Genomic DNA, 13,328 nt, shown 5'->3' on the forward strand with positions numbered 1-13,328 from the left:
TCGACGTCAACTTGATCCCATCCTTTTCGCATTCACGCCGCATCGTAAGCGCTACGCCCGTCAACGCCCCGCCATGGTATCATCGAATCCCTTTGCCAGGCTGACGGATGGTGTCGTCCAAGGTGAGTCGCCGCGGTGCAAGAAGAGAAAGGGCGAGCTCGAGCTGGAGCTGACCCCCCGGCCTTCGCAGCGAGCCCGTACGCCATGCTAGCATGCTACGTCGTATTCTCCTTTTCCATCTGGAATCTCCTCCCGGACAAGGCATTCAACATCCTGTACGTGCCCTCGCCGCGCCCGAGCGCTCTATCGATCACCCCGCCAACTAATCTCTCTCCTTCACTCACCCCCACACCCGCAGCTGGTACATCTTCGCGACCGCCCAAACCCTCTGCGCCTTCGTGGGTGTTTCCCTCGCCATCAACTCTCGTCGCCCCTCGGTCCTCGCACGTCGTCATGCCCGCAAAGCTGCAAAGGAAGGATTTCCAGACTTGGACAAGAAACATGCTCACATTGACGTGCTGCTCATTCCGCAGGGGGAGGCGGATACGAATGACATCGTAGAGGGACTTCAGTATGTGGTGGATGAGGTCAATTACCCGAGCGAGAAGTTGCACGTCTATGTGTGAGTTTGCAATAAAGAGAGAGGATGCGCGATATCATCGGATGTTTGGAGAAGGATGCTGATACCTCATGGTCTCTCTCGCGCAGGGCCCGCGATCTGACGCACATCGACTCTCGCTGGTCAAATGTCACTTCCCTGCCTTGCCCTGCAGATGCAGCAGAAGCGGACATCATCTCTCACGCCCTTTCCATCTCCACGAGCCCAATCGTCTCCATCTACTCTTGCGGTGCCGTCCCCGATCCAAACGCCTTTGCCTGGGTAGCTCGCCGCTTCAACACGGGCCAAGTGGACGTGGTACACGGGCGACGATGCATCTCAAGCCCTACCCCCTCCGTATGGTCCAACCTAGCATCGGTGGACTACGATGTTGCCTACGGGATCTTCCAACCGGGAACCCCGGCAGGCACAACCTCGTGGGGGATGGACGGTCATTGGAGTCGCTCCCTCCTCAAATCCCTCGTACGACGACATCGCTCTGGACTCGACACTAGCGTGCGTGCCCTCCTCTCCGGCGCACGAAGCGGTTACGACTTGAACGTCGTGGCATTCGAAGCTGCTCCGTGGGGTCTGGGAGATCTGTTGGGACAGCGTGTCGCCTGGGCGAGGGAATGGACGCGAATCACCGGTAGACACGGGGTAGCGTGGAGCAAGACCAGCCTGGCCTTGGTCCTCCTCGCTGCTTACCCTCACGTGCTCCTTCAGGCTTGCTGTCTCGCCCTCGCCTCTCTGCCACGCTATGGACCCGCTACGTGGTCGCAGCTTTATCACCATGAGGACGGATTTGTCATCTCCGTATGGCTCATCGCTTTCCAGCTCATGTCGGGCGTCGTGGCGCTCAGCATCTTGTACCGCAATCGCTCGGCCAGCACGCCCAAGAGTGCTGTCCTCGTCTTTGCGCTGCTTTCGCCCTTGTACCTCGTGGCATTTGCCTGCTTGATGGTGGTAGGGCACTTCAAGGCGTTGGTGCGGGCGCGATAGGTGAGGGCGCGCTAGGACTCAAGTCGCTGCATTGCACGGACACTACTTGTATCGCTTCGCTGCCACTACTACTACGCAATTGTCATGTTTCGAATTCTCTAACTCGCATGCTCCTCGTTGCTACATCTCTGTCGCTGCGCGCCGCTTGCGCCGCCTGCGCCGCTCAGAGGTTGCTCGACTTGGCTACAAAGCTCTGTCCCTTCTCAATGTTTCCTCCCAAATCAGCGACAGCCTTCTTGACCAGCCCCTCCTCGTACTCGCTCATCCCACCGAGAGGGTGAATCTTCTCTACACCGTTCTTGCCGAGCGTAACGGGGACAGAGAAGTACTGAAGGTTACCGCCCAGCTTGGAGGCTACGTCCTTACCGCCTGCCTCGGAGTCGAGGTCAACGTACGTGTACTCGTGCACCGAGCTGGCCTTGCCGCTCGCAGCGTCGAGGACGGCAGCTGCGAAGCGTGCGCCGGCGAATGCCATGGAGAGGGTGGCGGAGCCTGCTCCGTCTTTCGCTTTTACTACCTCATCGCCGCCGAACTGGATACGGTTGGTCAGCTGGTCAATGGTAGCCTGGTCCAACTGAACCTTGGGGTCGCACTGGCTGAGCAAGGGCACGATGGTGACTCCCGAGTGGCCTCCTACAACGGGGATGCGGAACTTGAGGGACTCCGTAGGCTGGCCAGCCGCCTCTGCCACAAAGGTGGAAGCGCGAACGACGTCGAGGGTGGTAACGCCGAAGAGGCGCTTGGGGTCGTAGACGCCCTTCTTCTTGAGGACCTCGGCAACGATGGGGACCGTCGAGTTGACCGGGTTGGAGATGACCAGGACAAAGGCCTTGGGCGCGTGAGCGGCAATGCCTACGGCGATGTCGCGGACGATGGATGCGTTGATGTTGAAGAGGTCCTGGGGCGGGGCGAGCATTAGGAGCAGGAAGCATTAGTTGCTGCATGACAGGAGGAAGCGTCACACCGCACACTCACATCACGAGTCATGCCGGGCTTACGGGGCACACCAGCAGGGATGACGACGATGTCTGCGCCAGTAAGGGCCTTCTCGAGTCCTCCATCGGGGGGCAGATAGCCCTTGACGACCGAGGGGGTGTTGATGTGGGAGATGTCGGCTGCGACACCGGGCGAGTTGACGCTGCGCGGGAGAGAGGCGCGTATGTGTTAGCATCAATGATCGGGGCAATGGGCCGCCGAGAGTGCAGCCACACTCACACGTCGTAGAGGGCGAGGTCGGTAATCAAGGTGTTCTGCTTGAGGAGGAGCGAGAGAGGCTGGCCGATACCGCCAGCTGCTCCGATGACTGTTGCCTTGACCATGGTGTTCGAAGTGAATGCAGAGTAGTGTGTGTAGTCGTGGTTGAGAAGGAAGGAGTAAACCGACTCCTCTCCACGCACGCCCGCTCGCACTCTCTTGACGGCATCCAACCGGGCCCCACCAAGTTGGCGGCTGGCCATCCGCCCGCCGCACGCTGGCTGAGGCTGAGGCTCGACGCTTGGGCCACTTGTCGCTCCCACGCGCGTGGCCATTGCCCTCGCCCGCCTGGGCCGGTAATTCGGTCAGATCCGCCTCCGGCCATGACCGAATGGCTCACAGAGGTTGAAAGGCAAGCTACCGATATGATATGATGTGACGAGGCGAGGCGATGCGAGGCGATGACAATGGCATTGCGCGGGTATGCAGAGAGATGACATTAGAAATGCGATCACTTCTTATCGGCAGACTTGCTCGATTTCGTCGCCTTCGATGCCGCCACCCGTCCCTTTGCCGCCCTCTGAGCCCTCCTCTGCCTCCTATTACGCTTCGTAGCAGCCACAGCCACCGCGTGCCCCTCTTTGCGCTTGGCTTTGCGCCATTCCTTCTTCTCTGTGCGGGTGTGCTTCTTGGCTAGCTTGACTGCGTTGAGATTCGTGGGCGCAGTCGTAGAGGTGGTAACGACGTTTGGGCGGGCTGTGAAGGTGGGGGGCGGGGGAGGTCGTGCTGGTGCTGGTGCTGGTGCTGGCGGTGATACGATGCTCTGCCTCAGCTGCCTATGCGTGGCAAGAGCACAATGAGCCGCAGCGTCCAACCAGCTTGCTCGGAGTGGCTGTACGTTTGCTTCGTCTATCCTCGCTCTCAGGCTCTCGACTGGCAGCCTCTCCGTAGATAATGCCAAAGCCCCGCATCTCCTCACTCCCAGAGAATCAGCGAGAAGTAGCTCAGCCCCCTCCGGCAGCGGTATGACTCTTAGCGATCGCTTCCCACCTTCGGAAGGGTAGCATACAGCGTTGACTGAGCATGCCAGGAGAGGGAAATGGGCTGCAAGCTTCGGAGGGTTAAGGTCTGCTCGGCACACGAGTACCACGTCTAGGTCGTCGTTAGACGCAGCTGCAGCCGCCTTGTCCGCGATCATCTTCTCTAATCTCCTTGTCACAGAGTTGATCCCGTAGACGAGGGGTGGTGGGCGAGAAGGCCCGGCTTCCGTGTCCAGCTCCATCTTTTGCACCTGCTCCTGCTCCTGCTCTTGCTCCTTTGACCTTCTCGCCCGACGTCTTTGTCCCTTTGTCATGCTTCTGGGATCTTTGACTTGGGCGCGAATGAAGGGCTGGACGGATGCATGGCGCAGCACGTCAAGGAGGGTGTAGAGGATCGGTTGAGCGTCGACGGGCGATACGATAGGCCTGCGGCGAGGCTCGCTGTCAGTCAAAGGCGGCTCGATGACATCCTGCTGCACAATCTTCGCTCACCAATTGACTGTGAGAGGACTGCCCAGCACCTGCTTGAATACCGTCTTCCTCCCGCTCTCCCCCTTCTTGTCCGTCCCTTGGGTCGCCGCCGCCGCCGCCTTGCTACTCGGCCCAGCCTGTGCACTCCCCTGCCCATCCCTCTCCTGAGCTCTTTGAGCTCGCTGCCCAGCCTTCTTGTTCGCCCCTGCCCTCAGCGAATGCTTGGCCGTGTGAGTCTGGACCGATGCCATTCTGCGGCGTGCGTGGGGGTTGAGGAGCCAAAAAAAGTCGTCAAAGTCGCGGCCACGCTCACACGTCCGCGCCTGTTTCCGCCTTGCCTGCCTGCGTCTTGCACCTGCAGGCACGCACCAAGAAGCTCAGTCCGCCCTTGTCGTTGCTCCCCGCGGACGCTTGGGCCCACGCTCACGGCAAGGCGGATGCAAAGGGGCGGGCGGATGGGCGGATGGGTTGATGGGCGGATGAGAGGCCATCTTTTGCCTCATCACCAACCAACACAGCCATCGAGTCATCGCGATCAGAGCACGACTAGCACCATCGCCACACGCTGGGCACCACTGCCGCCGCCGCAGCGATGGACGAAGTCATATCTTACCTCGTCGAGGAGCTGGCAATGGATGGCGAGCCAGGTGAGTCTAAGCGCACGCAACGCACGCCTCAACGCTAGACGTGCACTCGTCTACGAGACTCGAACCCTTAACGCGCTTCCAAGCGGGGCGTGGCGCGACGTCGCAGAACGCTAATACTCCTTCTCATCTCACACAGGCAGCGACCTCGCCCGCTTCTCCGAATTCATCGAGGAATTCCACAAAGGCACCGATAGCCTCATCGACGACTCGTACCGCGACTACATCTTTCGCTGCCTCTTTACTCAGCAGAGCTGCGTTCAAGTGGGCACTAGGGTGAAAGCGGGCAAACCGCCTGACAAGCCCCCCCACCAACGATGTATCGATACGGTGGCATTTCTTCCCCGTGATGAGGTGCTGTTGAAAGGCAAGACGCTCACTCAACTCAGCGGAGAGCACGGTAACGCGCTGCGCATTACGGTCGATGTGGACCTCATCCGCCTCTATATTACGGGGACGACCGACGCCAAGTTGCTCATCGGCGCATCATGGCCCTCCGTCCAGCTCGTCAGTCGTAGACGCGCGAGGGGGTGTGAAGCGACGGAGATCGGGCGCGTGAATGGGGCAGATCAGCGAAATGTCTTTGCGATTCTCAAAAAGCTCGTCGACGTAGGGCTAGTCAAGAAGATGGTCGCGGTGAAGAAACATGGGCAGGGACAACAGGGCAACTTTGTCCTCCATCGACGCTATTGGGGCATGGAGATTGGATTTAAGGATATCGTCGCGTCCGGAGCCAAGGCGACCAAAGCTGGAGACCAAGGCGATGAGGATGGCGATGCCGCTGAGGATGGAGGCGATGCAGACGAGACTCAAGCAGGCGTGGAAGTGCAAGACGGCGGCGCATCCATCTCGGAGCCACTCTGCCTCGCCATCATCGCGCAACCGGAGGCGCTACTGGAGCGAGTCTTGCGACAGGTCGAGGAGGATGGCGCTACGGATGGGCTCTGGCAGCGCATGGGCTTTCCCGCCATGATAGGCCTCGGCGATCACTCCCTCAACGATGCTATTCAACACGGCGTACAGTTGGGATGGCTTCAAGCCACTCCCTCTTTGCTCGCCCTCACATCCACGGGCCGCGCTCACCTCTCGCGCCTTTCCGCGCCCTCAACCTCGACCGCCCACACCACCCTCGCGCATACTATCCTCGACACGAAGCACACCTTTGCAGCCAACCTAACCTTCGAGCGTCAAATCCACGAAGCGGTCCGCCAAGCCGGCTCTTCAGGCACCACGACACGCCAAGTGACTCGCCACTTCCGAGCAGCAGGCCGTGCCGTGCGCCACTTTGACGAGTACATGCACACACACGAGACGGACGGGCACGACCTGCGCGGCTATCCAGACCTGTCCATCCTGAGCGTCCTCGAGATGTTTGGGCGCGAAAAGCGCGTGAGGATGTGGAATGCGGCGGGTCTGCTGGCACACGCGGAGGAGGTTCCGGATGGAGGGTTCGAGGAGAAAGTCGAGCCGCTCCTGGGCATCGAGACGGGGCCTTTTGTCGGGTGGGCGCCATTCGAGACGTGCTGGGAGAGCGTCGAGGAGCTGCAGAAGGCCATCGATGCGGGCGCGAGGCTACCTGCCACCGTGAACAGGCCGAGGAAGAGCGAAAAAGACACGCCAGGCAAGGGCGCCGCCAAGCCGACGACGACGAAGAGGAAGAAGAACGCTGCTGCCACACCCACTGCGACGCCTAGTAAGCCGCCTGCTCCCAAGAAGGCTCCCACGCCCAAAAAGGCGGCGACGCCCAAGAAGATGACGAATCCGATTGATCCGGAGACGGGGAGGCCCAAGAAGGGCAGGCCGAGGAAGAGCGTAGACGCTGCGTCCGCGGTGGGGACGTCGTCGACGGGTGAGCCTCAAGCCAAGAGGGCGAGGGGAAGGCCCAAGAAGAATGCGGGAGCGGTGGCGGCGACTGCGGTGGGGACGGATAGTCAACCTACGACGGGCGGCGAGGCATCTCAAGTAGCCGAGGGGTTCCGAGCAGCGCAAGCTGTGCCAGGTGTGGAGGGCGAGCAAGGCCAGCCGGCTGAGGAGAGCCTGGTCGTCGAGGAGAGCCAGGCCGTTGATGAGAGTCAGCAGGTAGATGACAGCACACAAGCCGAGCAAAGCCTGCAAGTAGATGAGAGTCAGGTCATCGAGGACAGTCAGATGGCTAGCGAGAGTCAGCAAGTCGACGATACCCATAACGGCCAGCAAGTTGACGCCGAACCGCGCGACGCCGACCAGCGCGACGCCGACACGACGCAAGCTACGGAGATCGGCGACTACTCGGAAAATTCGGCCCCGCCAACGCCCTCGCGACCCATCAAACGAAGAGTGTCAGAGGTCGAAGCAGAAGCAGCAGCATCGGCGTCAGCATCAGCGTCCGACTCTCAGAGGACCACACCCTCCGCTACGCCCGCACGCAAACGAGGCCGCCCGTCCGCACCGGCCCCCGTCCGCGCACGCTTCAACATTGCTCAGACACGCAGGGAGCGTCTCTTCATCGAGGTCCTGTCACGCTGCAGCGGCCTGGCCGACGAGATGAATCTCGGCCTACTTTGGATGAACGAGCTGACCCAGAGGCATGGTGAAAACACGCAGGCAGTGCTCAAGGAGCTGGGTGACCTGCGTGACAGCAAGACTCGCACCCGCATGCTAGACTCGCTCGTCAAGCAAGGCAAGATCAAGATCACAACAACCCTCGGTCCCAAGGGGCGACAGCGCAAGATTGTCCACTCGCCCGATGTGGACGCGCGAAGCCTTCGCGAGTTCACTCAAAGGATCCAACAGGGCGAGCTGCTCATCGGCGACGTCTCGCAGGACTTTAAGCATCTCTCTGCCCTACGCCGAATCAACACGGACAATGTGAATGAGTTCGACACGGTCAAGGAGGAGACGCAGCGGACAAAGGAGACGAACGAACTCATCAGGACGCTGCCCGTGGATGAATTGTTGGAGGACCCGCGCCATGCTCACCTCTTCGAGGCGTCGACGCTGGTCCGCTCAACGACGTACGGGTTCATGGCGGGCGAGATGACGAGGCTGAGCTTCGTGCATCGTCACATCATGGCACGTCTGCCCGAAGATGGGCTGGTCGACACCAAGGCGGTCGCTCGTGATCTGCCCCTCGGCCTCGTCGTATCTCTCAAGGAGGTAGAGAACGACAATGATGCATTCAAGGCTGCTCTGCAGGACCCGGAGCGCATGGCCAGACCGATATTGGACGAGGAGATGGCCGTCAAGAGTGCGCTCGGCGCACTGAACGAGGCGCAATTCATTCGATGGTTCGAGGACAATTACGTGCAGGACCTGCAGCTGCTTCGTCTAGCCACGCCAGCGGGCGATGGGCGACTACAGTTCAAGCACTCGGCCATCGAAGACGGGCAGTGGAGCTGGGCAGCAGGTGGTAAGGGGTCAGGCTCCATGCTCACCCTCGAGGACGCTGCGGCGTACTGGGAGAAGCTATCCAAGAATCGCAAGACCGTTTCCAAGAATCTGCACAGCCTGTGCGAAGACTCCTCGCCCCTACGCTCAATGGCCCGCCTCATCGGCAACGACAAGCGCTGGCGCGCAGACAAGCTCTCGACGAGCAAGCAGCGCATCTTCCTGCGACGTCTCGTTGAATGGCCCGACCCAGACGACTGGGGCAGCATCCTTCGCGACGAGAACATGCTGCGTCGAGTCTCTGAGCTCATCTTTGCGCCCCTCGACGTGGTCAAGGAGGGCATCGCCGCATGTAAGAGGCGCATGATCGCCCAGGAAGTGGAGCAGGAGAACAAGCGCCGCACGAGCGACGAGAAGAGGGCCGAGAGGGAAGCGCTTAACTTCGAGAGGCTGGAGAAGGAGCTGCAGGAGAGTGGGCCAGACGATCCCAGGCACGATTTGAAGATGATGGAGATGGAGATTGCCAAGCTGCAGCGGGAGCTCAAGACTCGACGCGATCGTCTGACCGAGTGGACTCGCGTCTTCGAACAGGCTTGCAGAGATAATCAGCTCGAGGGAGTGCATAGGGCTGCTCTACTCGAGAATCTGCTCGAGTTCCGTGACGCCTACGCGACGGACAAGGGAGGCATAGCATTGGATGTGCTCAGCGACATGATTCGCCTGACGGTCGAGCAGCAGGGCCGACCCGACAACACAGCAGCAAAGGGCAAGACCAAGGGCAAAGGCAAAGGCCGCAAAGGGAAAGGTGCAGGCAAGGACGCTACACCTCAGGAGGGCGACGAAGATGGAGGGGCTGCTCCCGTCAAACGCCGACGTCGTCGCCCGCGCGTCGACTTTCGCTGGACGCGCGAGAGGGACGAGCTCCTCCGCGACGCCTGCGTCATCATCCGCGCCCGCGACAAGCTGCGTGGCAGTGGGCGTAGCAACTGGACGGCTCTCAACCAGGTCTTTGAAGAGGAAAAGGTTCCCAAGCTCCGCGCCCGCTTCACTCACCTCTCTGCCGCCATCGGCGAAGAAGACTATCTCAACGAGCTCGAGGCATACTGGACGCGCTTCTGGGAGGAGTACAGGGGCACGGTTTTGCTGCGCGACCCTAATCCGGGCAAGCCAGATGGGTTCGACCTCAAGGAACACATTGCCTTCCTGCGCAGCCGTGTAGACAAGGACGACGTGCTCGAGGCCGTCGAGAGGGCCGCGGCGGGGGATGGGCTTGCAGAGGACGACGATGGTGGCGGCGAAGAGTGGCAGTTGCGCGAGCAGCCCAAGCCCCGCGAGGACGCATTGGCCATCGTGCACGACCCGCACGAGAATGCCTACACTACGACGGAGAAGCTCAACGGGCTGCTAGGCTGCGCATTTACGCTCAGCGCGAGCGGCGAGGCTGGCGTCGTCGTCGACGCTGCTCCTCAACGTCACCGCCGCGAACACATGGCCGAGTGCGTGGTGCGCATGCTCATCGAGTCGCCCGACGTAAGCCCAGAGGCGGGCGTGGCGCTTTGTCGCTCCGTAGGGGAGGATCAAGTCGAGAAGGCTCTCGAGCGCATGAAGTTGGGCAAGATCGTTCGCAAAACTAACAGTGAGGCTGCACGTCGTCACCCGGGCAACAATTTCGCCTACACGCACGAGCACAGCAATCTCGACTTTGGCCCGCACCTCGAGCTTGCGCGCCAAGCCCTCGAGGCTGAGAGCGCGTTGCGTGCGGGAGAATGGACGCAGATTGGTATGGATGACGACGTGGGGATGACCATTGCCGCTGTGCAGATGCTGGCTGATGGCGAGGCAGAGGCGCAGATCGAAGTCGAGCAGCTGGCGCCGCTGAGGGACGAAATCTACTTCAATGGGAAAGCCGTCGTGGATGCGGACAACGAGGTCGATGTGGGGGTGCGCGGTCTGCGAAAGGAGGGGAGCACCGTAGCGATGTCCGCGCCCATGGCAGAGGATGCTGTGCAGGCTGCCGTGGGCGGTCCGCTCGTGGCGGCTGGGTACGACGGTGTGCTGGCGAGCAGCGTCGACGCGGCGGGCAATCTGCATCGCCACGCCCTCAAGACTGGATACGACGACTTGCGTTTGGTTTCCCCTCACTATCGCTCTGCATGGCAGGTCGGGACGGTAGATGCCGCTCCCCCTACGACTGAATGGTCCGCCAAACCTCGCTCCTGGCTCAACGCTTCGACGGGTGTCGCCGACCCGCAGCGTTGGCATCGCGCCCTTCTCGCCGTTCACTCCCAGCTACTGCTACGTCCAGGTCTCTCCCTGTCCCAGCTTTCCATCTGGCTCGGTTCGCACTACGATCGCGTCGAGCTGCGCGAGATCGTTGCTGGGCTAGAAAAGATGGGCTTGGTCGAGCAGCGTGGCGTGGGAGTCAGGCCGGACGCCGAGACGGTCATTACCCCGAGGCTGGGCGGCCCAGCTTGGTATCGATTCCAGAGCAGCGAGAACGGAGAAGAGGCTCTTTGACGGCCCAGTTGTATTCTCCCTTCCCTAGGCCGCTCACCCACTCTTGGCGCGTCGCGCAGTCGCCCAATCTCATCTCATCTCATTCATGCATCGTACAATTCCAGTGGCGCATACTCCCAGGGAGCGACTCCTTGCTTTTTGCCGAGCAGCGAGCAGGCAAGAGGGGCGCGTGCCGCGACATGCCGTGCCGCGACGTGTCAGATTGAGCTCCCAACACTACGCTAGTCTAGGATAAGGTTGACTTGACTTGACAGGACGCGGCACAAAGGCGCGAAGTTGCTGCTCATTGCTGCATCGCTGCTTGCCTACTTGGCTAGATGTTTGTATGATCGACGAGGAAGGTGAGAACGAGACGACTTACCCAATTAGGGTCGGAGCATGACGAGCGAGGCAGCGGCGAGCGGCGAGCGACATCGTTGTTGGTTCGGTGGGAACCTAGACTCTGAAGCGCTATGGCCCCTCTCTCCCTCGCTCGCTCTCTTTCCCGTACCCTTTCCCGTGTCCGCTTTGACCCCTCGCCCCCCCACCCCGCCGTACTCGTCTGTTGACCAGAAGTCGGTTTCCCACCCTTAACCTCGCATTCCGTCGCAAACGGCTTTCCCCCCTTTGCCCTCATTACCACCCACTTCCCCCGCCTCCCCCGCCTCATTTCCACCCGCTCTACTCATCGACGCGGGCCGTCGTTTGTTTGAGCCCTCGAGCACAAAGCGCGATACCCTCAGGACCCCGGCGACACCCCCCTTCTCCCCTCTTCCTCACCGTCATCCAACATCCATCGCAATGCTGTGCAAGCGCTTCGTGGCCATCCTCGCGCTCGCCGCTTCCACCTTGGTGGCATCGAGCAGCGCCACGTCCGTAGACGGCGGCGGCCGCGCCGTAGCAGCGCGTCACGCGGCAATCCATACACCTCTCCCACGCATGATTCACCGTCGAGCAGCAAAGAAGAGCGCCTCCTCCTCCTCCTCAAAGAAGCTCGCCTCCTCCTCGACGACCAATGCCAATCCCGGCTACGATGCGGACAAGGTCCTCTCTGTGGCCAAGAAGCTTACCACCCATTCATGGGAGTACGGCATCCTGGCTGAGGCCCTCCTCGAGTACTACAACGCCTCACTGAGCGTCTTTGGCTCCAACCCTTTCCCAAACGGCAAAGTGCCCAAGCCCAATGTGGCCACGGTACAAGCGCTGAGCTACGTGAAGCCGAACATTTCGATTAGCGGGAACACGCTTAGCAATGGGGACGGAGCAGCGGGTGATCCTGCGAGTCTCGTAGTCCCCGCCACCCTCATTGGGGGAACGAATGCCGCCTACACGCAAGCCGTAGACAGGCAGATTGCGCACCTGTTCACCGTACCCCTCTACAGCAACGGAGCCATCTCGCAGCGCGAAGCAGTCGCTGAGCTCTGGGCGGATGCCGTCTACATGTTCCCTCCCGCGTTCGCGTACAATGCCGTGCGGACCAACAACGAGTCGATGATGCACACGGCCATCATCCAGTGCTCGCGCTATCGTCAGATCCTGCAGCCAACCACCACGGCAGCCTGGTCCGGTCTATGGCAGCACATCGTCGGTCCACAATCGCAGACGCTGGGCATCTGGGCTACGGGCAACGGGTGGGCGGCGATGGGCATGGTTCGGGTGTTGGCCACGGTCAAGAAGTGGGAGACGAGCAAAGGATGGACCTCTCAACAGGCTTTGCTCACAAAGTGGATCTACCAGATCCTCTCTGGCGCCGTTGGGTCAGGAGTGGCGAGCAATGGCCTCATCAAGAACTACATGGTCGGAGGACCCAATGGAGCCTCTCAGTCTCCCGCTGCGGGAGACTTTGGGGATGTGACGGGAAGTGCTATGCTTGCGTCTGCCGCGTATCGAATGATGGTACTTGACCCCTCGGGAGCGAGCAAGTACCTCAGCTGGGCAAATGGGCTGAGGAAGGCGGTGGCTGCGAGGGTCAATGGGACCGGATACGCTGTGCCGAATGTGGACCCGTTGAACTGGTTCAATACAAGCCCGTATTACCAGGGAAGCCCAGAGGGACAGAGCGCTACGGGCATCCTGGCGGCGAGCTGGAGGGACTGTGTGCAAGCGGGACGCTGTTAGGCTGCGCGATTGCCTGGCATTGCTGGTGCTCTTTCCTGTTAGCTCAACTCTAGACGATCTTTTAATGACATGCGCATACGGTAGTGATGGTAGTGATGACGAGTCGGATCTCTCCTCGTCCCTCCCGCCCTGGCAGTGGCACGTCAAGAATAGCAAAGTGCCGCTTCATCTCGAGCGAGACGCATGGAAAAGAAGACGTGTGACTGCCTGGCTGCACGGAGCGGCAAGGGGCTGGCTGGGCTGGGCAAACGGGTGATCTGATCGCTCGACTCGACTCGACTCGACTCGACTCGCGGACTTGGGCCCTCCCGCCCGCCCGCCCGCCCGCCCGCCCGCCTCTTGTCCCGACCCCCGCCTTCCGCCTTGATTGTCGACTTGACTTGACTTGGAACCCGGCAG

General features: G+C 60.9%; 4 protein-coding genes across 4 annotated transcripts; 3 read left to right on the top strand and 1 right to left on the bottom strand.

Annotated features, from left to right (window-relative positions):
* Positions 1-192: 192 nt before the first annotated feature.
* BDZ90DRAFT_267436 (hypothetical protein) lies at positions 193-2,014 on the top strand. Its single transcript, XM_025508708.1, has 3 exons — positions 193-275; positions 359-620; positions 674-2,014. The coding sequence occupies exons 1-3, from the start codon at positions 205-207 to the stop codon at positions 1,598-1,600; spliced, it is 1,260 nt and encodes a 419-aa protein (XP_025360980.1). The 5' UTR covers positions 193-204; the 3' UTR covers positions 1,601-2,014.
* Positions 1,603-2,946, bottom strand: BDZ90DRAFT_242238 (putative MDH1-malate dehydrogenase precursor, mitochondrial). Its single transcript, XM_025507411.1, has 3 exons — positions 2,816-2,946; positions 2,576-2,738; positions 1,603-2,498 (listed from the first exon to the last, which is right to left on the bottom strand). The coding sequence occupies exons 1-3, from the start codon at positions 2,917-2,919 to the stop codon at positions 1,764-1,766; spliced, it is 1,002 nt and encodes a 333-aa protein (XP_025360981.1). The 5' UTR covers positions 2,920-2,946; the 3' UTR covers positions 1,603-1,763.
* A 1,951-nt stretch (positions 2,947-4,897) lies between these two features.
* Positions 4,898-10,950, top strand: BDZ90DRAFT_280883 (hypothetical protein; the record flags this gene model as incomplete). Its single annotated transcript, XM_025509317.1, has 2 exons — positions 4,898-4,952; positions 5,089-10,950. The coding sequence occupies 2 exons, from the start codon at positions 4,898-4,900 to the stop codon at positions 10,830-10,832; spliced, it is 5,799 nt and encodes a 1,932-aa protein (XP_025360982.1). The 3' UTR covers positions 10,833-10,950.
* Positions 10,951-11,240: 290 nt separating this feature from the next.
* On the top strand, positions 11,241-12,956 carry BDZ90DRAFT_233501 (hypothetical protein). Its single transcript, XM_025506655.1, has one exon. It carries the CDS (start codon positions 11,613-11,615, stop codon positions 12,927-12,929), a length of 1,317 nt encoding a protein of 438 aa, XP_025360983.1. The 5' UTR covers positions 11,241-11,612; the 3' UTR covers positions 12,930-12,956.
* The last annotated feature ends 372 nt before the right edge of the window (positions 12,957-13,328 follow it).

The sequence above is a fragment of the Jaminaea rosea genome (assembly GCF_003144245.1).
Source record: "Jaminaea rosea strain MCA 5214 unplaced genomic scaffold BDZ90scaffold_11, whole genome shotgun sequence".
Classification (NCBI taxonomy): domain Eukaryota; kingdom Fungi; phylum Basidiomycota; class Exobasidiomycetes; order Microstromatales; genus Jaminaea; species Jaminaea rosea.